The following is a 27898-nucleotide window of genomic DNA, read 5'->3' on the forward strand; positions in this document are numbered from 1 at the left end:
ATAAAAAATAATAATAAATAAATAAATAAATAAATAAATAAAATAAAATATTTTATTAAAATAAAATAATAAAATCTTTAAAAATAATAATGATAAGGTAAGTCCAAGGTAAATCCAATCTACTCTAAAGTAACAAGGAGGGGAAAAAGCTTTGTTCCTCACTAGGAATAAGTCCTTAGTATTTTAACAGTGTCTGCACTCTACCAATTTAAATTAATATTCGGCATATAATCTAATCCTGTACAGAGTATGTATCTAATTATTCAGTTCACTTACCAAAACTCCACCCTAAGGGAGGCTCGATCTTCAGAATGAAATCTCCCTAAGACAGGGGAAGAAAGAAAAAGAGATGAAAACTGATAACCTCTCAACTAGTTTAATACAGTGCTACTATTTAATCTAGGATTTATACACCTGCAATGAAATTCCAAGCACACGCTCCACTCTAAGTAGCTGTGGGCTTTCTGATTGCCTTCAGATGCAGCAAGCTGAAGTTGAATGCCCAGAAGTCCCCATCCAACCAATCAGAAAATACCAACTTAGTGCCCATGGAAAAGTTCTAAAGGCATTATATTTAGTCACTCATTGTCTTTTGATATCAAATGCACTACTCATGGAGTCTATTAACCCCTCCCGAGCCCAGGTTGCTAGCGTCAGCATGTATTCTTAGCAATGAAAGTCACTGCTGAAAACTAGGTGTTATTCACATACCCTGGTTTCTTGAGATTGATAGGAATAAGTTAAAACAACAACAAAAAAAACACCATATTTTAAGATCAACCTGTAGAAGTCAGTCCTATGTATTGTGCCTAGACCTAAGTTCAAGAATATTTATTGCTGTGTTGTCAGTAATAAATTTTTTAAATTGGGAAAAGCCTCTATGCCTACCAACAGAGACGTGGTTACATAAATTACAATTTTCATTTGATTCTGATGTGCTGTGCAGCCATTAAAAAGAGGGCAACAGATCCATACACACTGATGTTGAAAGCATATCAAGATATTATCACAGGGAAAAGAAAAACCAAACTGCAGAATGATTTCTATTGTTTAACTCCATTTGATATTTTAAAAACCAAAATCAAAACGATGTGTGCCTATTGATTATTTCTTCAACGTGCTTCAAATCTGTGTTTCCAAATAAAAAGTTGACATGGGGAGGGGGGCGGGGGTGGGAGCAGGGGAGGCTGGGTTGCAAGTAGGAATTGGCAGATATACATCTATGCACACGTGCACACGTGTAAACATCTTTATAATCACAGCACACAGAAAGCAGTCTTTCAGGATACACACTAAAACTTTTATCAGTGGGGCTACCCATTACCATTACTGAGGGATGAGAAATTGGGGGGTAAAGATTAAATTTACTTCGTATACTTCTAAAGACCTTGTTTTGTTGTCTTCCACAAAGCTCATAAATTCTCGTATCACTTGTATAATTTTTTAAACAGTGTGTTAAGCTGCTTGCAAACTTAACCCTATTAAATCAGGGTTTCTCAGTGTCTGCACCGCCGATGTTTGGTCTGTCCTATGTAGCATGATGTGAAGTCGAGCTTCATTTCTGGCCTCTACTCACTGGATACTGTAGCACTCCCTCAACCCCAAGCAGTAGTAACAACCAGAAATGTCTCTAGACATTGACTGCCAAATGTCCCTGCAGACACTGAGGAGCCACTGTATTCAATCAAACCAGTTTAGAAACTGTCTCCCTCAAAATTTGGCCAGAATTGTCAAATACCACTTCTAATTTACAAAAGAGATGAGTTTTCGCTTGTGTGGCAAATCAAGACTGCTCCGGTTCGTGCAGTGCCGAGGGCCACACTTACTACTTCCCATCATAAATGACTACAGTAGTCTCTTACCTTATCATACAAGGGGATCATAAAGTAACCATTATTAGGGGCACAGTCTGTCTGGTATTTCAAAGTCCCATGCTTGGTATACAGCTTTATCTAGAAAGCAAGGAAAGAAGTCGTAAGAGAATTACCTACATACATTATGCCAGGATGCAATCTATCAGTATGCGTTTGCTGAGGACCTACTACATGCTGCTATTACCACCAGGCATTAGAGAGAAAACAAAGTATCCCAAAAATAATGTGATTAGATATTTCTCTGGTTAGAAACCATCTAAAGACTACCTCCAAAACTCATATTTTTCAGTTTATTTTTAGTGGCTGTCCCTATGTTGTTTCCACCTAGAACAAATTTTCAAATTTGCTGTTAGGAAAAGTGCTTATTAAAATGTAATCCCCGAGCCCCATGTCTGTTTCTAAACTAGAAGGTTTGCGGCGAGGGCCAAGGATCTGAAACTATTAATCCCAAATGATTCCGAATACTTGGGAGTAACACTCATCTAGAAACTTTTAATCTTCTCTCTTATGTTCATTCTCTGGCAAAAACAAAGCAAAGGAGGTTTAATACAGGTCTTATCAAGGATCTCCAAAGCTCTTGCATCCTGGGCATTTCCAAACACAATCTGTTAACTTTTTAAAATGTTCCAGCAAAGTCTGGGTCTTCCCTGTACTGTGTGACCTTGGGCAAGTCAATTTACCTCCTGAGGTCCAGTTTCATAAGGGGCAAGGAAAAGAGCCACTTCCCTTTGTGTTTATACAGGATCACGTCTATGCATTTTAAGCATCTGGCAGAGAGCATGATTCAAAAAACAAAATACTATTATTATTTTACTATATTACTATGTTGTATTACTCACATCTCTCTGCCTTCACTTTTCTCCCAGAGCCTCAGGAAACTACAAGCTACAAAAAGCCTTGCAAGGCAGCTTCTGAAACTGCCTGTGCCCACACACTGGGAGGCAATCCAGGAGGTGGCTCGGGGACCCAGCAGAACCTAGGAACCCTGAAACTGCAGGTGGGCAGGTTCACTAAACACCTGACTTAAGATCAGACACGAGCCACAGACGGAAGGGTCTTCTTTAGGAAATACACCGCGTCCTGGGTTGGGCTGCTTCTGTCCCAACCCCATCCTCCAGGAACAAAAACGAGGCCAGGTGAAAGACCTCGTGGGGTGTGAAAACGATCCTCAGCCCCTCCCCAAACCTATCTCTGCACCCAGATTCGGAGAACATTTAATTCCTCAGCGCTGCCCTTCCGCTGCCAGCACTGGCGTGGCTCAACCAGGCTTTCAGGCAGTCCCTGGGGTCTGAGGTCCCCCCTACGTCCCTTCTCTCCAGCATCTCCTAGCCTCTTTCCTTCTTTTATCCCCTTTCAAATCCCCTTCTCCTGCCCCATCATCAGTACCCTCCTAAAATAGAGGCCAAGCCCTCCATCAGGTCCCTTCCCATCTATCCCGACAAGTGACCTTCCTCTTGGCAAAAGCTTTCTGGGTCACAGTCCCACTGGGCCGATAATCATGTAGCTGCATGGGGTTTTACAACTTAACACAAAGACTTCTGCACAAATCTCTGGCGTCACCCCAGTCACCACCCAGCAAGGTAATCAGGGCAGCAGACAACTAACTCTCCGTTCACAGAGGAAAATGGGAGATTTCCCCAAGGGAGGGATGCGGGAGATTAAAAACAGGATTCCAAGCCCCAGAGATGCCAAGACATGTACAGGGTTGGGATCCCCCTAAGAGCATCCCGGGGGGGGGGGGGGGGTGGCGCAGTTTTAGGAGGAGTGGATTAGGACCTTGGGGGGGGGGGGCTCTGAGCTGTGGGGCCAGGGGTCCAGACTCGGCAGCCTCTAGATTCCAGACTCGGGGTTTGGGGAAATCTAAGTTCCAGGGGATCTGAGTTTTGAGGATGTGGGGGTCTGGGTCCTGCCAGAGAGTGGCTTTTAAGAGATCTGGGGCCTGGATTGTGGGGACGGTCAGAGTCCCCTAGCATCTTGGATCCGGATTTGGGGGGGTTTCTGGAGTTTGGGTGTCCTGATTTGGGGGGGAATCCTTCGTTTTGAGGGAGCTGATGGGAGCTACCAACACCGCCCCCCACCCGGTGCGCGCATCCTCCAAGGCCCGCCGGCCCCCTCGGCAGGCGACCCCAGGACGCGATCCATCCCCCTCCCCTCCCCCCACCGCCCTCCCTCGCCCAGCGCGACCGGGAGGCGCCGGCCCGGGGCAGCGCCCGCGCAGAGCGGAGCCTCCGGGGCGGCGAGGGCTCCTCCGAGAGCGTGGAGCAGGTGGCGGCCCGGGCGAGGCCGCCGAGCGCCGACAGGTGGAGCGCCCGGCCCGGCGCTCACCTCGATGAGCGAGTAGTTGATCTCCACGTCCGACTTGACGAAGCCCCCGCAGCCCACCACGATGTCCTCGGAGCCGCGCGCCGGGCCCGCGCCGCTCAGCAGCAGCAGCAGCAGCAGCAGCAGAGCGGCCACCGCCCCCGGCCCCCGCCGCCCCGCCGCCCCGCTCGCCCGCATGGCCTCCCGGGTCCGCCGCCCGCCCCGCCGCAGGCCTCCCGGGTCCGCCCCCCGTCCCCCGCCCCGCGCGCGGCCCGCCGCTTCCTCCTCGGTCCGCGGCTGACAGCCCAGGCCCCGCCCCCCGCCGCCGCCGCCGCCGCCGCCGCCGCCGCCGCGCGTGCGCGCCACGCCGCCACGCCCACGCCCCGACCGGGTAACTACCGCGCATGCTCGGCAACAAAAACGAGCCCCCGTGTGCCCCCTGCAGGCCCGGAGGACTGCGCGCACCGTCCAGCCGGTGCGGTATAGGGTACAAACTCCAAATCCGCCAAGATGGGCACTAAGGGAGTGCAATCTTTTTTTTTTAATGTTAACTAAATTTTCCTTTAATCAATAATTAACATTTAGCACTTGAGCATTTTAGCTTTTGTTTGGCAATTATTTTTTTTTATGAATTTATTTTTTATTGGTGTTCCAACTTGCCAACATATAGAGTAACTCCCAGTGCTCATCCCATCAAGTGCCCCCCTCGGTGCCCGCCACCAGTCACCCCCACCCCCCGCCCTCCTCCCCTTCCACCACCCCTAGTTCATTTCCCAGAGTTAGGAGTCTTGATGTTCTGTCTCCCTTTCTGGTATTTCCTACCCATTTCTTCTCCCTTCCCCTCTATTCCCTTTCACTATTATTTATATTCCCCAAATGAATGAGACCATATAATGTTTGTCCTTCTCCGACTGACTTATTTCAAGGAGTGTGTGGAGGCTGAGAAAAATCAAGGCCATTCCACCTCAAGTTTAACATTAACACAAGTACAGCCATCTTAGGCCCCTGTGAATAAGAGCTGAACTTTACAGGAAAAACTGCAGAATGTCCTCAATGGCCTGGGCAGGTAATCCCATATCAGAAAGACAACAGAGCCCACGCCCGTGGTAGAAAGTCCCATATTAGAATGAGAACAGAGCTCAATGCCCTTGAAAGCCCCACATCAGAATGTAAGCGGAACTTGAGAAATTCTTCCACCCCTTCTGAAAATCCCCTAGACCAGCCTATAAAAAAACCAGCTGTAACCCACTTCGGGGTCCAAGTTCCTGCTCCGCTGTGTCGGGTACACTTGGACCCAAGCTCGAGCTTGTAAATAAACCCTCGTGTGTTTGCATTGGTGTCGGCTCCTCAGTGGTTTCTCGGATTCACAATCTTGGGCACAACAGAGTGCAATCTTTTGTATATGAATTTTATTTCAATAAAGCTTTAAAAAAACTCCAAAGTTGAATTATGTGGGACGCCTGGGTGGCTCAGTGTTTGAGCATCTGCCTTTGGCTCAGGTCGTGATGCCTCTATCTATGTCCCTGCCTCTCTCTGTGTCTCTCACAAATAAATAAATTCATGTTGATGCATGTAGCCAACAACTTTCCCAAATCTTTTTGGCACATATATTTCACAGGTGATATGTAATCTCAAAAACACCTTTGGGGGGGATCCCTGGGTGGCTCAGTGGTTTAGCGCCTGCCTTTGGCCCAGGGCGTGATCCTGGAGACCCAGGATTGAGTCCCACATTGGGCTCCCTGCGTGGAGCCTGCTTCTCCCTCTGCCTGTGTCTCTGCCTCTCCCTCTCTCACTGTGTGTCTCACATGAATAAATAAATAAAATCTTAAAAAAAAAAAACCTTTAGGAATTTAAGCCGGTGCATTTTCTGTGATAAATGATCAATACCTTTTTTAAAGCAATGCATAGGTCATTTAAGATCAGCATAATGTTTAAAAAGTGTATTTAGAACTTATTTAAATCTCAGCTCTAATAACATTTGCAAAGAAACAAGTTTGAGGGGTTTCCTCCCATAAGCAAGAGATGCAAGCAGTGAATTTACTTTGCACTGTCTGTGACTTGAAGCATGAGTTGTTGGAAAATAAATTCAAATCTCAGCATGTTGGTGTTTTGTCCCAAGACTAGAGGTTTACGATGACAAAAACTGAATTTAGCTGCAAATCACCACATCAAAATAGACAAAAATTGCTTTTTTGACCTGATATTGGAATTCTTCCATTTTGTCCTACTAAAGAATCAGGTGCTTTATTGTGATAGTTTTTATATTTTGTTTCTACATGACCAGGTAAGAGAAAAAAATTCCCACTAGAATTTGCCATTGTGACTAAGACTCAAGCAATGTACAACTCTGAACCACAGAGAGTGTAAACTATGCAATGGACAAAACTTTCATAACGGCTACAATGGAATGACAGATCCACAGAGGATCTCAATCATGGGCGCATCTGATCTCCGTTTCTCACTCTGCATTCTTGAAATACAGTGGAATCCTCAAGTGTTTAGTTATAAAGAGAAACTAGTTAAATTATTTTCTTTATTGGGGTTATTTATTTATTTATTTATTTGAGAGAGTAGGGAGATAGGCAGAGGGAGAAGGAGAGAAAGACTCTCAAAAAGATTCCATGCTCGGTGTGCAGACCAATGCAGGGCTTGATCTCATGACCCTGAGATCATGACCTGAGCCAAAATCAAGAGTGGGTCACTTAACTGACTGAGCCACCCAGGTGCCCCTGGGGTTTGTTATTCATAACTACGATTGAAACAGATGCCCTTTCTTCTCCCTAGCACAAATTCCTGGTTTGTCTTGGCAAATTTCCAAGGGGTTGAAAGCCACCAATTAGGAAATGGTGGCCTATGGAACCTTCTTACCTCGCAGAATAGGAACCCGGGGCTGGGGGTGGGAAGGGACTTGTCTAGGGCTCTGCATGCAGCCATGTACTGTTCAGAGGACTGGAAAGTAGGCCTTGGGATCCCTGAGATCTGTTCTTGGCTCACCCAACTGATTTCCTCTGTGTTCTTTCTCACTTCCTGAATATTCCCTCTCAAATTTTCATCATTGCCCTCAAATTCCTCTTCAAATTTACAATAAAATAAAGCACTAGAACTGTGGCAATGCCATTTGGAGGCGGAGTCCCAGAGAGAGAGGGCTCAAGCCTTCCCCCTAATTTCCATCAGCCTCCACCAAAATCACCTCTCAAATCAACAGACATAATGTATAAATGTAAGGAGCAGACCTGCCATACTTCACTTCACAACTGAGTTTGTTCCTTGTGTCCCTGCTCTTCTAGAAGACTCAGGCAGGAGGACAGCTGAAGACTGACTTAGGGCCCCAGACCAGGGTCAAGAAACCCCAAAAGAAAGGGGGAACCCACATAGTGGAGGGCATACAGGAGGCAGGAGTGAAAGATCTGCAGAGAAAGGACAAGGCAGCATGGGGAGTGAAGAGGATTTTACTTTTTTTTTTTTTAATTTTTATTTATTTATGATAGTCACAGAGAGAGAGAGAGAGAGAGAGAGAGAGAGGCAGAGACACAGGCAGAGGGAGAAGCAGGCTCCATGCACCGGGAGCCCGACGTGGGATTCGATCCCGGGTCTCCAGGATCGCGCCCTGGGCCAAAGGCAGGTGCCAAACCACTGCGCCACCCAGGGATCCCAGGATTTTACTTTTTTATCCAAAGTGAGTAACTGTGTCTGTCTGGAAAAGCTGTCTTTTCCTCTCTATCTTGAAAAGAATACATGGCTTGTGGCAGTAAGGAAGAAAGAAAAAAGAAAAGAAAATTAGAATTCCCATGATTACGGCTGGAGTACATTTCCATTTTTCATCTATGCATATATGTCACATAGAGGATTTTCCAAGAAGAGCTACTAGCTGGGAACACACACTTGGCTTGAAGACCCAGGAGAGGAAGGCAAAGATTTTACTTCTTTCCCCACTTTCTCCAATCTAAGCATTTACTTCTTTTGTTTGTTTGCTTGTTTTTCAAAAAATATCATAGTCTACTTTGTATTATAATTTCTGTTTTTCATTTCGCATGGAGCAACCATCTTTCTGTATTATATTTCTGATATGGCACATATCAGAACCCCTGTTCAGTAACCTATGGATGAAATAACACTACTAAGGCTGACAATTGCTAACTCTTTTTGAGCATTTACCATGTGCTGGACACTGCACTAAACTATTCATTAGTGATCTGAAAATCTTCCCTCCACGATACAGACAGACAGCGTTCATGCCGCTTGTTGCAGGGTTGGCGGGTTCTACTGGGATGCCACTGCACTCTCTGGGGCTCGAGGATCCCCTCCCTCCCCTCCCCCTCCACTCAGATCGTCCCCTCAGATCCTCCTCTGATCACCTCTTCTCACCCCTCTCGCCCCACCCCTATCGCCGGGCAGGACCTTGCCCTGGGCTTGGCTATCCCAGAGCTCAAATCTCAGACAAGCCTGCCAGTCCCCGCCCCTTCCAGGACCTGGAGTGTGGCCGAGGAGGTTGCCCGGGGACCAAGGGACAGACCTCGGGGAAGACAGACAGACAGGCACTGGGGGTGCGCGATGGCCGCGCCTGCAGAGCCCTGCCTGGGACAGGCGGTGAGTGTCCCCCTCCTGCCCCACTCTCCTTTTCCGGGCTCGTTAGATCTCCCCAAAAGCTCTCCTCTGTCGGTGATACTGGGGAGGGGAGAGACCACCAAATTCCCAGCCAGACGAAAAGCAGGGGAGAGAGACCCCTTTATCAGATCCTGCCCCCCAGAGACCCTAGCCCTGCTAATGAGGCTTCCAGACCTCCCAGCTGCCGGTGAGCTTTGACCTCTATTTGCACAAAGCTTCAGGACCCCCACCTCTCGGGCTGACTTCCTCTTTCAGCCTGGCTCTTTGCAAAGGACTCTGGGGAGTGACGTTCATGGGGTGGGAGTGAGAGTCGCCAGCTCCCAGGATTTCAGGGGCCACCAAGTAAGGCAGTAATAATTATTGATGTTAATAGAGGGCTTACTTTGTACCCAACATCCTACTATGTGTTTTACTGGCAGTAACCCATTTAACTCAACCCTTAGAGGTACAATCTCTGAACACCGCCCCTCCCCGTTTTAGGGAAGGAAACTGAGGCACAGGGAGGCTGAAGTTCACAGAGTTGGCCAGCAGTGAAGTGGGGAACAGTAAAGAAAAATAAGCAGGACACCACCCCTTTCCAGCTGGATGACAGTCACTCAAGTTATTTAATCTCTGGGCCTCAGCTTCCTTATACGAAAAATCAGCATGATGCTTGCCTCGACTTCATAGAGTCGATGTTAGTGTTAAAGGAGTCAAGAATTATAAGGTACTCCAAGGAGTGCTGGGCCCATTCTCATGGCAATGTTAGGAGTCCAAAGGGTTGCCTTGCTCCCTGATGGGGTGAGCTTGGGACCCCTGCACGGTACCATCACAAGGGTGGCCCTGGTGTCCCCTCAGGTCTGGAACTGGACAGAGCCCGAGCCCACTGCTGCACATCTGCTGAATGTGTGCTTCCTGAAAACAGCAGGAGTCTGGATGCCCCCGATGTACCTCTGGGTCCTTGGCCCCATCTACCTCCTCTACATCCACCGCCGTGGCAAGGGCTACCTCCGGATGTCCCCCCTCTTCAAGGCCAAAATGGTAACTGCTGCCTCTGGGAGCCTGTAAACAGACGATGGTTGAGAGGTGGGAGGAGTAGGCTGGAACCCGGCTGAGACCCGACCCTGAAGTGGACACACAGTGTGGGAAACAAGAAGGGGATCTGTTAGTCAAACAGAGTGATCCTGCAAGGCTACAGAGGAAAGCTCTGTGGAATAAGGTCTGCCCCAAATGGATTCCGTAATAATAAAATCCATGCATCTGCAGACACACACATCCAGGCACACGCATGTTCCCAGCCAGTTTATGAACACCATAACCTGGAACTCCCCAAAGTGTGCAATGGATACTCCTGGGATCCATGAGGTGATTTTAGTATCACACCGAGATGAACTTTTTAAGTTAACAGTTATGCATTGACTTGTATGCTTCTCCACTGGCATTTCTTTTTTAAAAAGAATATTTATTTACTTGAAAGAGTGTGTGAGAGAGAGTGCATGAACGGGGGGGAGGGGTAGAGAGAGGGGAAGGAGCAGACTCCCCACTGAGTAGGGAGCTCTTGCAAGACTCTGGGATCATGACCTGAGCCGAAGGCAGATGCTTAACCACTTAATGACTGAGCCACCCAGGTACCTCTCCACTGACATTTCTAAAAACCAATTCTTTTTTTTTTTAAATAATAAATTTATTTTTTATTGGTGTTCAATTTGCCAACATACAGAATAACACCCAGTGCCTGTCACCCATTCACTCCCACCCCCCGCCCTCCCCCCTTTCTACCACCCCTAGTTCGTTTCCCAGAGTTAGGAGTCTTTACGTTCTGTCTCCCTTTCTGATATTTCCCACACATTTCTTCTTCCTTCCCTTCTATTCTTAACATGGTTATATATTTGCTTTCGTGTGTTACAAAAACACAGGCATTCCGAGTGTGAGCCTTCCTGCTCATCTGGCCCCTTCTCCAAACTTCTGCAAGAACATCCTTCAAGGTTCATTTATCCTCATAATACCTTGTTAATTTTTGTCCTATTGCTGACCACCTATCAAGTGGTTGCACGCTCTTCCTTAAAGGGCCAGATAGTAAATATTTGAGGCTTTGAGGGTCATATAGTCTCCATCCCAACTACTATGCCTCTGTAGCAGGAAAGCGGCCACGGACAACAGTAAATAATCATCACTGGGTTTCAGTAACATTTTATGAATAGTCACTGATATTTGAATTTCATGTAAATTTCACATGTCCTGATATGTTATACTTTTCTTGATTTTTGTTTAATACCTGAAAAATGTCAAAACCAGGGGTGCCTGGGTAGCCCAGTTGGTGAAACATCTGACTCTTGATTTCAGCTCAGGTCTTGATCTCAAGGTTGTGAGTTCAAGCCCCATGCTGGGCATGGAGGCTACTTAAAAAAAAATAAAATAAAATAAAGAGGGACGCCTGGGTGGTTCAGTTGGTTAAGCATCTGCCTTTAGCTCAGGTCATGATCCCAGGATTGACTCCCATATCGGGCTTCCTCCTCAGTGGGGAGTCGGCTTCTCCATCTCCCTAGGTTCTCCCTGTTTCTATCTCACACACACACAAATAAATAAATATTTTTTTTTTAAAAAAAGAGAGAAAAATGTCAAAACCATTTTTAGCTCACAGGTGATAGAAAAACAGGCAGTGTGTCAAACTTAACCTGTCGGTAGTAGTTTAAACCCTAATTTAGACTAGCTGAGATGCTTGCAATAGTTTCTTTAATGCTCCCAGGTCCTGTCTTCTCCCCCACCTGCATTCACCACATCACTTTCTCTTGTTCAAAAGAGAGACCACCACATCTTAGAGAAAGGTCTAGAGGCATACTAGTCCCAACAGAGAGTTTCATCACTCCGTGCATTATTTATAGGACACTTACAGGTCAAGATCCATCTGCAACAGCCCTTACTGCTTTTTCTTAGGCATCTTTTACACCAGCACTGTCAAAGTCACATTGGTACCTTAGTGGTGCCTCGTCCAGAGCCACTGTCCAGTTGGGCACAGGGTCACTGTCTGGTTTGCCACTGCCTTTCTCTTTGCCCATGAGCCTTATCTAAACCTGTTTTCCCAGGTGCTTGGGCTCGCCCTCATAATCCTGTGCACCTCCAGCGTGTCTGTGGCTCTTTGGAGAATCCAGCGGGGCATGCCCCAGGCCCCGGAAATCCTCATCCATCCTACCGTGTGGCTCACCACGATGGTAACGACGACCCAGACTTGCTGGGCTTGCTCCTGGCTGCAGCTTTTCCTGCCCTGGTGGAGGGTGCGGGGCAGAGCGGGGTGCCCCTTCTACCTCCCCACCTCTCCCCACCTTGAGGGGCCCATCCCGCCTCCGCTGTCCAGAGCTTTGCCATGTTCCTGATCCACACGGAGAGGAAGAAGGGTGTCCGGGCGTCAGGGGTGCTGTTTGGATACTGGATGCTCTGCTTTCTCTTGCCGATTACCAGCACTGCCCAGCTGACCTTGCAAGGGGTAAGTGGAGGCCTGGGGGGGGGGGGGGGAACCGAGATGCCCGTTTCAAGCCTTGGGTCCCATCCTTCCTCCTCCTCTTTTCACGCATGACTTAGTGTCTACACAGAGACACACACAAGGGGACTCCCTCGCACAGGTGTACCCATCATCCCATACATCCTTCATGGACACAGACTCCCATGTCTTACATGCACATGTCACACACTTCACTTGCACACCAGACACACACCTGTATGCCCCTCTGAACGCATTACACAACCACAGACTGAGACACACACACGTGCACGTGGCCGCCCACACTTGCCACCAGCCAGTGTGTCTGTGTCTTCAAGCTCCCACACCACTCAGGTACATGTGACACAGGTTCCCACACTGCACATCCATTCACACATCCTCCCATGAGCCCCTGTGCCCCCCGCTTGCCCCGGGCACAGGCACACTGTGGGTTCCCAACCTCAGGGGCTTCCCCAGTGAAATTTGAAAGTGGCCCCGTACACAGAGGGCAAGGAGAGATGAAGGAAGAGGCAGAGCACTCGGACAGTACAGGGCAAGGCTAGTAAACAAGAGGATTTACGAGGCTTGTCCCAGGTGCTGCGAGAGAAGTAGATCTCTGCACCTGCCTTCCATAATCTTCGACGCTTATAGATTAATGGGGTTCAGTCACATCTACGTCCAGATGGTCTCCATGACATGTTACTCTCTCAAATTTGTGTTCTTGAAAAGGCTCCTAGTGTGGGAAATGGATGGAATGTAATTCCAAGGAAAAGGGAAAACGGTAAAGAGCCTGGGATTACGCCCCCACGACCTCCTAAACACACTTGTGCACACTCTTTCTGTATGTGCATGCACATTTCCCCTCATGCTCACTTACCCTCACCCATGGTCTCATCCGCAGATACATACTCATTTTGCATACCCACTCATTTCTGTCCTGGGAAGTAGCACTTCCATATTAAGGGACACAATGGATCATTTTATCTGCAAAGGGAAAAGTAGCCTAGACCAGGGTTTCTCAACCTCAGGACACAGTGGACAAGAACAGATGGGTAGAGGGAACCATTCTTGCATTGTGAGATGTTGAGCAGCACCCCTGGCCTCCACCCACTAGATGCCAACAGCACACCCCCATTATGGTAACCCAGAATGTCTACGGACATAGCCAAACGTTCCCTGGGGACAAATTTGCCCCAGTTGAAAATTGCTTGCAGAGATGTCATGCCCACCCAAGACATCTGATCTAGGGACCCCTTGCAGCAGGCTGTAGGTCATCATTTTTCCAGCTAAATGGTTGCTCCATCCTGCTCCTGAAAGAAAAAGGCAGAGGAACTCCATTCCTCTTTACTTTGTAAAGATTTTTACAAAGTAATCTTTGTAACTGAGTTTCTAACAAATGGGAAAATTCTATAGGCCATCCACTGATTTATGAAAAGGGAGGTTCCCACAGTTGACAGACACAGTATAGAAATAATAATACTGTGACCACACATGCTCTGGAGCCCAATCCACACATGCCAGGCCCTGTGGCAGGCTCTTTACATCATGTCTTCATTGGAGTCTCACAAGAATGCTCTGTGGCAGATTCTAACAGTCCTGATTTAAAGACAAGGAAACCAAGGCCAAGAATTTTGAATAGCTTCCCCAAGGTTACATAGCCAAGGAGCACAGAGCCCAAGTCCATCACCCCCAAATTAAGAACAAACCTCCTGATAGAAAGTTGTAAAAATGGCAATATAGGGAAGGTGGGCCATAATGTGGTTGGAATACCCAATTGTCTACAATCTGCAAAAAAACACGAACAGAAGAGTGTAGAAATCCAGGCAAGGAATTGCAATTTGAAACTAGGGCTCTTGTTTTAAGCCACAAGAACTCAACTCACACTAGCTTAAGGGGGGAAAGGTCCAAAGGGATTTATTAGCTCATAAATGGGAGATCTCCTGGGCTTAGCTGATCCCGGTGTCCAGATGACACCAGATCTCCATTTCTGTCCCTTGGCTCTGCTATGTTAGCTTTGTTCCCCGGTGGGGTAGCCAGAAGAGCCACCAATTGATCCACACTTAATGATCTGCCTGTGAAGCAAACCTGGTAGAAGATCTCTCGATGGTTCTAGCTCTCATTGGCCCAGTGTGGGTCTGGCCTCCATTCCTAATGCAATCACAGTGGCCAGGGAACTGGAACATACTCATTGGTCAGACCTCAGTCACCTGCCCACCGCTTGGAATGGAGTCAGTTCTGCATAAACCACATACCTGAGCATGAGAAAAGAAACTAAGGTGCTCTGACCAGAGGGCAGCAAAAGCTTGTGGTTTGGATCAGATCATCTGTGTGCACTTGAGCAAGGTACTATGGCTTCTCTGAGCCTTTTTCCACATGAGTAAAACAGAGCAAGTAAACTCCAGCTGGAGTCAAGGTGATGAGACAGTGCCTATAAAGCTTTACTCCTGCTTAGGGGCGCCTGGGTGGCTCAGTTGGTTGAGTGTCTGACCCTTGATATCAGCTCAGGTCTTGATCTCAGGATTCTGAGTTCAAGCCCAGCATTCCAGCATTGGGCTCCATGCTGGGTGTGGAGCCTACTCAAAAAAAAAACACAAAAACAAAAAAGACTACTGCATAGGCACAGGGCAGAGTAAATGCTCAATAAAACCAGTTCCCTTCTGTTTTCTTTAAAGATTTGCTTATTTTAGGGAGGGTTGAGTATGAGCAGTGGGAGGGGTGGAGGGAGAGGAAGAGAGGGAATCTCAAGCTGACTCCCCACTGAGTGTGGAGCCCAATGCAGGGCTCCATCTCAGGACCCTGTGATCATGACCCTGAGATCAAGACCTGAGCCGAAATCAATACCCAGGTGCTTAAGCGACTGAGCCACCCAGGGATCCCCAAATCAGTTCCCTTCTTAAACCAGAGAACACTGGCCATGAGGAAGAAGAAAGGGAGATTGAGATGGGGGTGGAGGGCTGGAGTGCAGAAAGGCTTTCCTCTGTGGCACAAGGAGAAAGGAAAAGTATTCCCTTGTCTCACATTCCAGGGGCTGTGGCCAATTATCACCTGGCTAAGGGGAGACACCTGGCCCACCATGTGTATAGTCAGAATGTGTGCAAATTGAGTATTCATAAACTGGGACACCAGGGGTACTGGCTTTCAAACCCTGTGGCTCTGGATCCCTGCCTGGGCCCTGCTCTTAGTCTCTGAAACCCCACTCATCCTTGACCTTTTTTCCCCTTTACAGGTGCCCTGCCCAGCCTGTGCTCTCCAGGGGCCTCAGCTCAGACTCAATGGGACCTCTGCTTTCTCTCCCACAGGACTTCCGGAGTGACCCCTTCTCTCACCTGGCGACCTACTTGTGTTTGTCTCTGGTGGCGGCACAGTTCGTGCTGTCCTGCCTCGTTGATCAACCTCCCTTCTTCCCTAAAGACCCCCAGCAGTCTGTAAGTTGTCGCGTCTCCCTCACTTCCACGTCTGGTCTCGCTCTCCCCATGGGACAGAAGGGAGCTAAACTAGAGCCCAAGCCTCTAAGCATGTTTCATGCATTCTTTCATTCAGCAAAATGGGTATTGTCTATCTCTGCCCTGTGCCATGGGTTGGCCAACTTTTTCTGATCAGAGCAAGATAGAAAATATCTTAGGCTTTGTGGGCCATATGGTTTCTGTGACAACTATTCAACTCTGCTGTTGCAGCACAGACAGTGTGTCAAAGGAGCGTGGCTGTGTTCCCATAAAATTTTATTTGCAGAGACAGGCAGTCTGCCAGTCCCTGATCTGTGCCACAACTAAGTCCTGAGGATCGATGGTGCACAAGCAAATGTAGTCCCTCTCCTCATGCAGCTAACAGCCAGGTCGAGGAACCAGGCATTATCCACATAATCACACAAATATGTGCAAAATTACAATGGGGGGGGGGGGGGGACGAGTGCCCTGCAGGAGAAATCTGTGGCCAAGAGAGTTTACAACAGGCGGTGTTGAACAAGCCTGCGAAATCAGGAAAGGATCTGAGGGAGAGATCGTCTAAAAAAAAAAAAAAAATGCTCAGCTACATGAGTAATCAAGTGAAAACTATGGTAGGGCTTTTTAAATCTGAGAATGGAAGGAAAAATAAAAAATTGACATAAGTAATCAAGTGAAAACCATAGTAGGCTTTTGAAATCTATGGGAATGGAAGAAAAAAATAAAAAATGATAATGTGATGGCATTATCTTCCTGGCCTCGGTTCCCTTGCCTTACACCAGCCATGGAACGTGAGACCACGTCCTCCCTCCACCTTGTGTCTTGTCTTTACAGAATCCGTGTCCAAAGGCTGAAGCTTCCTTCCTCTCCAGGGCCATGTTCTGGTGGGTTTCTGGGTAAGTAAAGTAGCAGGAAACAGGCCGAGGTGGTGCCCCCGCCACCTGCCTTTGCCACCCTTATTCATCACCACAGCTCTCTCCCCGAGACGTTTCCCCAAGCCAACCAAGGTCAGCCAGGTTTCTCCCTCTCAGTCTCAGTGCTTCTCTGCCAGATTTCAGTGTCCAATATCCACATTCCATCTCATTCACTCACCAAGTGAGGCCTGGCTCTCCCTCTTTGCTGGCCCATATGGCAAACATTCAGAATTTCCATTTGCCCCTCTGTAAAAGGGGAACAACTCTACCTTCATTAAAAGTAAATTGCTAAATGCTTGTACACAGCAGGTGCTCAACAAAGTCATATCCATTACTCGGCTTCATGCATGCCACAATATCGAGTAAGTACCTACTCTGGGCAAAGTATGGGAAAGACCTCACATCTTTACTCTCCAGAGGCTCCCAGGCTGGTGGAGAAGACAGATGTTTCTCCAGGGCTAGCGTGCCAGGTGCTGAGGGTGTGCCCACCTGCAGGGTCCCCCTCCTGGCCACACTGTAGTCGGATCTTGGTAGCACCTGGATGTAAATCCTAGCTCCACCACTTCCTGGCTGTGTGACCCCGGGCAAGCTACTTAACTTCTCTGTGTCTCAGTCCCCACACCTGTAAAATGAGGATAAGAAGAGCATCTACCTTATATAGGGTGATGAGGATTAAGTGAAATAAGGCTTGTGAGGCACATAGTGTCTGGTCCATTATGAGTATTGCACAAAGTGGTTGGTAAATACACAAACAGGATGCTCTAGGGGGAGGAATGGGTGGGAAGTGCATACAGGTTTGCTAACCAGCTCTAGAGGGGACCTAACCCTCTGTTTTCCAAACGTGGCATTTATGAACCATTCCTCAAGCTGTTTGCCTTATTAGGGTCCAAAAATTTCAGTGAAAACCAAGCCATGTCAATAACCTCTAGATCAGAACTAGATTGACTGAGTTTTCCCTGTGTGTCTGTGTGTCTGTGTTTGTTGTTGTTGTTGGTTGGTGGTTGTTTTTTAACGAATTTAGAGCCGTGCCTGGGTGGTACAGTCGAGTAAGCATCCGATTCTTGATTTCAGCTCAGGTCATGATCCCAGGGTCATGGGATCGAGCCCCACATTGGGCTCTGTGCTGGGCGTGAAGCCTATTTAAGATTCTCTCTTTCTTCCTCTGCCCCCCATCTGTCTAAAATAAAGGAACTTGGAAAGTTTCAGATGGGAACTTAGGACCACCAAAAAGGACCTTCTCCTTATTATCAGTAAGATTATGGAGATCTGAGTAGAAAACAACACTACTGCTATAGAAGTCTATAGTAACTAATCTCTTTTTAAAAAAATATTTTATTTATTCATTCATGAGAGAGGCGGAGACACAGACCGAGGGAGAAGCAGGCTCCCTGCAGGGAGCCTGAAGTGGGACACGATCCCAGGACCCCAGGATCATGACCTGAACCAAAGGCAGATGCTCAACCACTGAGCCACCCAGCTGCCCCCATAGTAATAACTTCATGTGTATGTGTGTTGGTTCACAAACTGGCCCCCATACCTGGAGGGCAAGGAGACACTGAAGAAGGAGGTAGACCATTCCTATTGGCACAAAGCAGCTTTAAAAATAAGCAAGGGAACTCACGGGGCTTGTCCTGGGAGCCACAAGACCGGTTGCTCTCTGCACCTGCCCGCCGGAATCTTAGTGGAGGGCTCAGCGGGGTTCAGTCACACCTGCCGTCCAGACGGTCTCAACAACACATTGCTCTCTCAAGGCTGCGTCCTCGCAATGGCTTTTAGTGCAGGCAGAGTGGACAGGACATATATTCCAAGGACAGGGGAGGGGTGAGGAGACTCCGATTGCCCACGCCCAGCTTATGGGACCACAGTAGGTCACATCCTCTCCATGACCTCCTCCGACGATGTGCCAACTACCTTCATCTCCTATACTAGTCTTAAGTGTTGGGACACTGTCTTGTTTTAAAGCGAGAAAATTTTTAAAAATTAAAAAAAAATAAAGTGAGAAAATTGAGGGCTGCTGGTGGGAAGTGAATTGCCCAGGGTCACAAGGCTGGTAAATGTCTTCATTTGACAAATCTCTTGCCCTGCGTCAGGAGGCGAGGTTACAGGGGAGGAGAATAAAGGTAAATACTCTTTGTCCCCAAGGAGTTTGCCATCCAGTGGAGGAGAAAGATAATAAATAATCACACCAAAAAAAGTAAATCATAATTGCAGCAAGCATTATAAAGAACAGCTCGGGAAAGGAGTTTATAATAGGGAAATCTACCTGACGGGAGGGGCATCAAATGGGCATGTAAGGAAATCACCTCTAAGCCCAGAGGTGAAGGATGAGAGAGGGGCCAGGTGAAGAGTGGCAGGGAAAGGGTTCTAAGCCAAGTGATGTGAATCTGCAAAGGTCCTGAGGCCAGGCAGCTGGAGAGGTGAATGAGGAGGGGAGTGGGGACACTTAAGCTGAGAATAGATGGGGCACCTGGGTGGCTCAGTGGCTGAGCGTCTGCTTTGGGCTCAGGTCCTAATCCCAGGGTCCTGGGGTCAAGTCCTACATTGGGCTCCCTGCAGGGAGCCTGCTTCTCCCTCTGCCTATGTCTCTGCCTCTCTCTGTGTGTCTCTCATGAATAAATAAAAGCTCTACATAGAATAAGATAAAATAAAATAAGAAAATAAAATTAAAATAAAATAATAAAATAATAAAATAAAATAAAATAAAATAAAATAAAATAAAATAAAATAAAATAAAATAAAATAAAATAAAATAAAGCTGAGGGTAGAGTTCAGGTTTCCAGCTGGGGACTTCTGACTCCTAGGGAGGTCTATTTCCCTTGCCACCCAGGTCATCCCTTGGTTAAGTCCCTTAATCTCTCTGAGTCTCTGTTTTTATCTCATCTATAAAGTGGGTCAATAGTTATTGTGTGAGATGTAATTAGATGATGTTTGTAAACCGAGAAGTGCCCCTACAAATGTCAGGTGTGATCAGGTTAATTGCTTTCGTTTTTCTGAGGGGCCAGTAGAGGTGCAGAGAGGTAAAGTGACTTACTTGGGGTCACACAGCGACCAGACGAGGACTCTGCAGGGGGAATGGCAGCAGGAGCGTGCCCCGGTGACCTTCTTTTACAGGCTGGTCTGGAGAGGCTACAGGAGGCTGCTGGGGCCAGAAGATCTCTGGTCACTTGGGCGTGAAAACTCCTCTGAAGAGCTTGTTTCCCAACTCCAAAGGGAATGGACAAGGACCCGCAGCGCGGCTCAGCAGTGAGTGGTTGGAAAATAAGAGCTCGACCCTGTGCTTGGTCAGCAAAGCTCATCATTTGGCCCCAAATACAACCCCAGACCCTACTCTGGGCTTCACTGCCATAGTCCCCACCTGCCAGCTGATCCCACTAAGCATTAACTGACTTTCCTCCCAGAGCGCTTTGCAGGCTCCTTAAGGACACAGTGGGTGCTCCTGGGAGCCCCCAGACAAAGCTCCAATGGTGGGATGCCAGGCAGGAAACAGACAGGGGCCAGGGCAGGCGGGCAGGGTGGGGGAGTCGAGGGTTGGGTGGTGGTCCACGACGTGCACGCAGCTATTTACTACTTAACTTGAGGGATTGGTTTCCTGGTTCTTGATTTTCTTATCTGTTCAATGGGCATGCCATTAGGCCCTGGCTCGTAAGCTCGTGGGGGAGGGAAAAAATGATTTGGGAAAAGAAGTTAGTGAATACCTCACAAATGGTGAAAGCACAAGCAGTATCTGTTATCCAGAGGATTTCAAGCTCTTTTGAGTCCTGTCCACTCTGCCTCACTCCTGCCCTCTGTGGCATCTCTGGAAACTTCTGTGGTCCCCTCCGATTCTGAGGAACCAAGGCTGGGGAACCTCTGGTCTACAGAAAAGAGATGTTAGCACAGGATTCATGAAACGTGGGTTGAATGCAGTCTTGCCATTGAGTGGTTGATGACTTCGGACAAATCACGTGACCGTGGTGTTTCAGGGGACAGATGAAAGTGACTTAGCTCTGTGGGAAGAGTTACAGGGTTCCCCTGCATGCGCTAGGATTTTGGGTGGTGGTTGTAGAGAGCTGAACCCTCCAAATTAGAAAAATGAACAGAGAGACCATCTATTGGCTCACATAGCTGAGAAGGTAGGTCTAGCCTCAGGTGTGGCTGGATCCAGGGACATTGCGTAACGTCCAAACTCTCTCACACCATCCCTCAGCTCAGCTGAGGTCTGTGCATGGGCCTATTTCGTATCCTGCCAGTGCAGCAACTCCAGCACAACGAGTGTCTCTCCATCCATACAGAAACTGCTAAGGAAGGCCTCTGATTGGCGGGCTCGAGTCATGTGCCAATCAGGGACTAGTCCCATGGCCAGGGGGCAGGCCCCATTCTTGGTGGTCCTTTCAGAGGCACCGTGGAGTGTGATTTTTGCAAAAGGAGTAAATGATATGAGCAAACTCATAAAACAGCAACTCACTCCAGCCATATCTTGCTGTACTGCTCCTCCACTCTTCAGTGATTTGTAAGTGCCGGAATTCATTCAAAAGGGCCCTCAAGGGGCACCGGGTGGCGGGGGGAGCTCAGTGGTTGAGCATCCGCCTTGGGCTGAGGGGGTGATCCTGGTGTCCTGGGATCGAGTCCCGCAGGGAGCCTGCTTCTTCCTCTGCCTGTGCCTGTGCCTCTGTTTCTCATGAATAAATAAATAAAAAATCTTTTAAAAGCCCCCTCCAAAAAAAAAAAAAAAAAAGCCCCCTCCAGGTCTGGCCCAGTCTCTCCCAGCTGTGACCTGCCCCCTAGGGACATGGGAACTTGGGAGCTAAGCTGGAACCAGTCTCCGAAACAGTTAAAGAATCCACAGCAATTGACAGAAGGAAAGGAGGAAGGCATGGCCTTACAAAGATCCAGCTCAGTTATTTTCTGAGCTAATTACACACACAGAGAACTTTGGTTTTATTTCTAAAGTATTTTGCAATTCTCGGGGGAAGGGAGAGGACGTCATCCTGAGAGGTCAGGAACCAGCCACTTGCTGACTAGATGAAATCAATGTTTGGTCCACCTGGTGTTTACTCTTGTGGTTATTTGGGACTTTTGTTTCTTTTCTTTTTTTTTTTTTAATGTTGCCAACATTTAAAACATTGGAGACTTCATGCAGAAATCTGGAATTCTCGTCTCTTTTAAAGGAGACTGGCAGGTGGCGCCTGGGTGGTTTAGTCTGTTAAGTGTCTGATTCTTGATTTCAGCTCAGGTCATGATCTCAGGGTCATGAGATTGAGCCCTGATTGGAGCTCTACACTCAGCGAGGAGTCTGTTTGAGATTCTCTCTCTCCCTCGGCACCCCCCTTGCACTCTCATGCATTCTCTCTCTCTCTCTCTCTCTCTCAAATAAATAAGTAAATCTTAAATAAAAAATAAAGTACACTGGCAGTGCCAGGTCACATCCCTGGATGGCAACAAGGGAATGGATCTGGGTAGCAGCTGCCCCAGTGGACAGGGTGTGTGTTCTTTGGTTTGCCACAGTCTCCACCACTTCCTTTTGTTTACCCAACTTAGACCTGGCTGCTCACTCCCACCCCTTGCCTCTCCTTGTGGTCATTTGCAAGTCCCACACTAAATGGTCCTTTGGCCCAGAGACCAAAGACCAGACACCATTCTGGAGACCTCCCATGATGGAACGTGAGACCCGCTGTGAAGGAGGAGCCTGGCTACGGAGCCTGCAGGTGGAACGCAGCGATTCAGAATTCTAGGGTGGAGCAGAACTGAGCAAAACATCCAGCTGGAAAGAGGCTTTCAGAGTCATCTCCTGGCATACCCCATCTTACAGATGGAAACACTGAGGCTCTGGGAGAGATGGGGACAGCATAGACATTTGAATCTCAGGCTCCTGGCTCCAAGGCAGGAGCAAACCAGGTTGCCTTCCTTCCTTTGACACATCTTTCCAACTTTATGTACCAGGCACACCTATTAGGCCCTTTACACATGTCACATATTTGTATTTTTCCCATCTGGCAAGTATTTATTGAGTGCCTATTGCATTCTAGAGCCAAATGTGGGGGAAATACAAGTGAAGTCTGCCCACCTGGAGTTCTAACAAGACAAATATATAAAAGTGAGAGTTGGAGCATGGCTTTGAAGGTGAAGTAAATGGTGGGCTGATGGGGAAGGATGGCCAGGTGATAAGAAGGTGACATCTTTCTGGCATTCGAGACCCAAATACCAAAATGTTTGTGAGCAGCAGCCCTGCCCAACTCAGTGACAGACCCACCTGAGAGATGCCAAACCAAACAAGAAGCTGGGCCGCGGTCAAAGGGCAAGACCTTGACTTGTTAGTGCAGGTCTGGCTGCCAGTGCTCACCAAGATCAGTTTCTTTTTTTCCCCTTCTTTCTAAAAATGTTTGTGAGTGGGGCTGACAAAGAGGTGCCATATGCATCACGAATTGAGATCTGGGCTCAAGTCCCTGCTTGGTCCTCACTGTGTGACCTCGAGCAGCTGTCACCACCTCTTGGAACCTCCATGTCCTCCTGGGTAGAATAGGGAGCCTGTGAAACCCACCAGGCAGGGAGGTCAAGAAAAATCAATAAGCCAGTGCATGTAAAGGGCTGATCCCAGTGCCCAGCCCTGGGTCTCAGCTCTGTAAACAGGCATTGCTAACCCCCGGAAGTTGTCAGAGCAGGAAGGAGCTCAGAGAGCCCTTTCATGAACAAGGATGCAGAGGACAAAGACGGCAGTCATCTGCCCAAGGCCACACACCAGCCGGCTCTCCCTCCTCCCACCCCCCAGCTTCCCTCTGTGGTTTCATCCAGCCCAGGAGTGCCAGGGCCACGGATGTCAGCTGTGATTCTAAACTGGCTCTGGACCAGCTCTAAACCACCTACGGGCTAGCCAGTTGTGGAAGGGAAAGGGGGGAGCTGCATTAATGGCTCACATAGCTCCTGGGCCCTGAAGACGCAGAGTTGGAATCAAATCCCAGTTCTTCTACTTCCCAGCCATGGGCTTTGGACAAGTTCATTCTAATCCTTTATTTCCTTATCTGCGAAATGGGCATAACACCTAACTTGCCAGCTTTAGAGGACTTAGCTTTATTTTTTTTTTTTAAAGATTTTATTTATTTATTCATGATAGTCACAGAGAGAGAGAGAGGCAGAGACACAGGCAGAGGGAGAAGCAGGCTCCATGCACCGGGAGCCCGATGTGGGATTCGATCCCGGGTCTCCAGGATCGCGCCCTGGGCCAAAGGCAGGCGCCAAACCGCTGCGCCACCCAGGGATCCCGAGGACTTAGCTTTAGAGGACTGAGGAGTGCCTGGCACATAGGAGGTGCTCAGTGCACATGCATTCCCATCAACACCCCTAACGTCTTAGGGCTGCCCTCCTGCCTGGTCCCTCCCCTGCCCAATTGTCTCATAATGGGGGCCCCTGGGGGAGCAAAGAAAAACAGGTGAGGGAGTGAGGCTGGACTCACACCCACTCATCCCAATTGCCATAAAAATGGCCCTGTGACACCTGGTCCTGCTGGAAATCCAGCTGCCACCTCTGAGAATATTTACAAGGACTGTCATAGTCCATTCAGATGGCTCTAACAAAAATGCCATAAGCTGAAAGGCTTAGAAACAACAGAGACTGGTTTCTCACAGTTCTGGAGGCTGGAGAGTCCAAGATCAAAACACCACAGTTGCGGTGTCTCGTGGGGGCCTGCTTCCTGGTTCAGGGACAGCTGTGTCCACACTGTGTCCTCACTCAGAAGGGGGAAGGTACTGCCTGGGGCCTGTTTTATTGAGGGATTCATCCTGTTCATGAGGGCTCTCCACTCATGATCTCATCGCCTCCCCAGAGCCCCACCTCCAAATACCATAACACTGGGGTTAGGGTTCTATATATGAGTTTGTGTGTGGGGGGGCATCTATTGCAATGACCCAGAGCCAATTTCTTCTCTCCCTTAAGGCACACCAAGGCGAGAGATGCTAAAAGGAAAGGAAGCCGTGACGTAGAAGCCCCAGAGATGGAAGCCTTGCTACAGCAAGAAGGGAGCCAGAGAGGTCCACTGCTGAGAGCCATCTGGCAGGTGTCCCGCTCCACCTTCCTTCTGGCGACCTTTAACCTTGTCATCTGTACTGTCTTCAGGTTTGCTGTCCCCAAGCTCTTCAGGTGGGTCCAGGCCTTGGGGGCTTTGTGGAGGCTGGTGGTCCCTCCCTTCATGGTGTTCTCCCAGAGCTGGGGGTTGGGGGCTGGGCATCAGCTCTCCTCCTGCCCCGCCTAGTCCTCCAGAGCTGAGGGCACTGGAGGGTGGTTGAAAGGATACTGAGGAATGGGAGGAAAAATACATGGGAGAGTGATAAACCTCAGGGAGAGAAAATGAATGAACTCTAACCTGAGTGTATCAGTTCGCTTTTGCTGCATAACAAAACAGCCCCAAGGCCAGGGAGCTTACAACCACTTCTTTGGTTCATGATAATGTGGGGCAGCAATTTGGGCCAGGCTCAGCTAGGCAGTTCTTCTTTCCTCAGTTGGGTTCACTCGTGTGCCCGCGGTCGCGCCATGAGGCTGGCCCGGGGGACTGGCTGCTCTCAGCGGGGACAGCTTGTCTCTGCTCCACAAAGCCTGCTCCGGCTCGTTCCCATGGCCCCTTGGCAGGGCTCGGAGACACAGATCAAGAGCTGCATGATCGTGAGGCCTCGGGCCTGGAGCTGGCGCAGTCTCGCCACCACTGTGTTTTCTGGGCCACAGCTGGTTGGACGGCCAGCCCAGATTCAGGGAATGGTGCATTTGTTTGCTGCGGCCGCCCTGACAAAACATTACAGGCTGGGCGGCTTTGACAGCAGGCATTTATTTTCGCTCAGTTCTGGAGGCTCAAAGTTCAAGATCAAGATTGATTTTATCCAAGGCCTCATTCTTGGTTTGCTGTGTCCTTACAGGGTTTTTCCCCTGAGCCTGTGTGCAAATGTCTTAGAACGACACCCACCTTAACAGCCTTATTTTGACTAAATCCCCTCTTGAAAGGCCTGAGCTCCAAATACAGGTGCATTCCAAAGCACCAGAGATTAGGACTTAACAGGGGGCAGCCCCAGTGGCCCAACGGCTTAGCACCGCCTTAGGCCCAGGCTGTGATCCTGGAGACCCGGGATCGGGATCGAGTCCCACGTCAGGCTCCCTGCATGGAGCCTGCTTCTCCCTCTGCCTGTGTCTCTGCCTCTCTCTGTGTGTGTGTCTTTTATGAATAGATAAATAAAATCTTTAAAAAATAATTTAAAAAAAGGACTTAACATAGGTAAGTCCACGACATAGCCCACGACAGGTGGAGATAAAACGCTCACCTCTTGGTTGAAGGAGCCTCAGTCACATTGAAAAGGTGTGCGGATGGTGGGAGAAATCGCTGGACCCGTATTGGCAAAAATATCGCCCCCACGGTGTGATCCTCCCCACCTTGCCAGGCTTAGGCAAAAGCAACAGCCACGCATGCCTTCTCTCAGCACCTGTACCCTCCCTCTCTCAAAAGCCTTTTTCTGGAGTTTATCGGCAATCCCACAATCCCGGCCTGGAAGGGGTATGTCCTCGCGGTGCTCCTGTTCCTCTCCGCCTCCCTGCAATCGCTGTTGGAGCAGCACTACATGTACAAGCTCAAGGTGCTGCAGATGAGGCTGCGAACGGCCATCACGGGCCTGGTGTACAGAAAGGTGAGCCCTGGCGGGGAGGGGTATGTCTTTCTCATCCCAATTCATGTATGAATGTTCTAGCTGGGAAGGGTCACATCTTTTATCATCTGTGCCTGAAAAGGCACTCATTCATTACTTTACTCATTCACAGTCTCTCACTACCCTCTCACCTTCTGGGTTATTTCCATAAAACCCTGAGTGATCTGACCCTGGGATCCCCCCCAACTCTATCACGTCATATAAGTTCCTTCTTGCTCAGCCTACTCCGGCCTCAAACATACCAGGCAACTCCCACCTCAGGGCCTTTGCACTTGCTGTTCCTACTACCTGGACACCCTTTCCATTTCTTTTCACGTACCTACCTTCCACTCATCCCCCATGAGGAGAAAGGGTTAATCTTGGGGCTGTGTGGAAACCAGAAAGAGGTGGGCTGTCAGCTATGTTACCAGGCAACACTTGCTTATGGTAAAAATGACTCCTGACCCTTTGGTAAATTCATTAAGGCTGAAAATTCTGTCAATGGAGTATGAACACCTGGTGGGAAGCCATAGCTTTGGGCTTCTCTTGGGGCAGTGACTCACCCCCTCGGGAGCCCTGAAAGTGAAGCCCGCCAGACTATCTGCCTAAGAGATACTAGCTCTTGTGGGGTCTGGAGCATTTGAGCCAGGGTGACCCGGTCCCCATGAGTCCCTTCTCATACCTGCGCTGTTTCCTGGGGGAGAGGCAGTGCAAGGGGAACAGAAGAAGCTCCTGGATGGCCACACGGGCGGCTCCCCGTACTGCCTGCCTGCTGTGTTTCCCACCCATGTCTCCCCACCAAGCACACGAGCCGGAGCTCAGGGCTGCCCGACTGGCCTAGTGAGTCCACCTGCTGAGTTGAGGCTGACAGCAAGGCAGCTTGAGGCCATCGCTCTTCCCATCCCCACCCTTAGGGAAGCTTTGCTCATCTCTAGGTCAGGCCCCGGCTCTTCCTGCTGGGCTGTCTTCACATTAACGGTGTCTTCTTATTTTCCGTATCCGGTGCTTGGACATCTGGGGCCTTGCCAATCCCCGCCAGGGCTCGCCAATTCCTAGAGGTAGTAAGTGACTCACCAGGGAGCCTGCTTTCCACATGCCTACCAACCAATCCAGAGCTCGCACTCCGATCGCCCCCTTGTTGGGGCTCTCAACACTCTGGGCCACCACACACTTGCCCTAATCAGCCCAGGGCCAGGGACTGGACCATGAGGGACAACTCCTATTAATAATAATAATTATGGTAATTATTATTATTGAGTATTATTACTAATATTACTGAATAATATTTTAAAACATGTCTCCCTAACATTCTTCATAACTATCATTAAAGAATGAGCTTTGGGGCACCTGGGGGGCTCAATCAGTTAAGCATTTGACTCCTGATTTCAGCTCAGGTCGTGATCTCAGGGTCCTGGGACTAAGCCCCACATCAGGCTCCATGCTCAGTGAGGAGTCTGCTTCTCTCTCTCTCTCAAATAAATAATCTTAAAAAAAAAAGAAAAAGAAGGAGCTATGTAAGTCTTTATTTCATTTTCTTCCCAGCTCAAACTGCTCCTGGTTGAGCAAGCTATCCCCCTCTGTTGTTTACAGCGATATGCCTGCCCAGAGTACGTATTTGATAAAGATTTGAAGTGTTTTTTTTTTTTTTGGAGATTTTCTACTGCATCATTCTGGGCTC

General features: G+C 48.7%; 2 protein-coding genes across 4 annotated transcripts in view; one reads left to right on the forward strand and one right to left on the reverse strand.

The window, feature by feature from the left end:
• Window positions 1-4486, reverse strand: part of LOC112679048 (nodal modulator 1) — a 57170-nt gene extending 52684 nt beyond the window's left edge. Inside the window, 3 exon segments of the mRNA XM_025478542.3 lie at window positions 277-322; window positions 1863-1952; window positions 4200-4486. Of these exon segments, the coding sequence (XP_025334327.3) occupies window positions 277-322; window positions 1863-1952; window positions 4200-4373 (310 nt within the window). The 5' untranslated portion in view covers window positions 4374-4486.
• Window positions 4487-8614: 4128 nt separating this feature from the next.
• The window catches only part of ABCC6 (ATP binding cassette subfamily C member 6), a 49024-nt gene continuing 29740 nt past the window's right edge, over window positions 8615-27898 (forward strand). For 2 of the 3 annotated variants that reach the window (XM_025416410.3, XM_035717479.1), the window contains exons 1-9: window positions 8615-8762; window positions 9618-9800; window positions 11843-11968; window positions 12112-12240; window positions 15534-15659; window positions 16509-16570; window positions 19700-19831; window positions 24494-24697; window positions 26046-26223. In XM_025416410.3, the coding sequence (XP_025272195.1) occupies window positions 8727-8762; window positions 9618-9800; window positions 11843-11968; window positions 12112-12240; window positions 15534-15659; window positions 16509-16570; window positions 19700-19831; window positions 24494-24697; window positions 26046-26223 (1176 nt within the window). In that variant the 5' untranslated portion in view covers window positions 8615-8726. The remainder of the gene's footprint in view (window positions 8763-9617; window positions 9801-11842; window positions 11969-12111; window positions 12241-15533; window positions 15660-16508; window positions 16571-19699; window positions 19832-24493; window positions 24698-26045; window positions 26224-27898) is intronic. The other variant, XM_025416411.2, reaches the window with a different exon arrangement.

The sequence above is a fragment of the Canis lupus genome, chromosome 6, assembly GCF_003254725.2.
Source record: "Canis lupus dingo isolate Sandy chromosome 6, ASM325472v2, whole genome shotgun sequence".
Taxonomy (NCBI): Eukaryota; Metazoa; Chordata; class Mammalia; order Carnivora; family Canidae; genus Canis; species Canis lupus.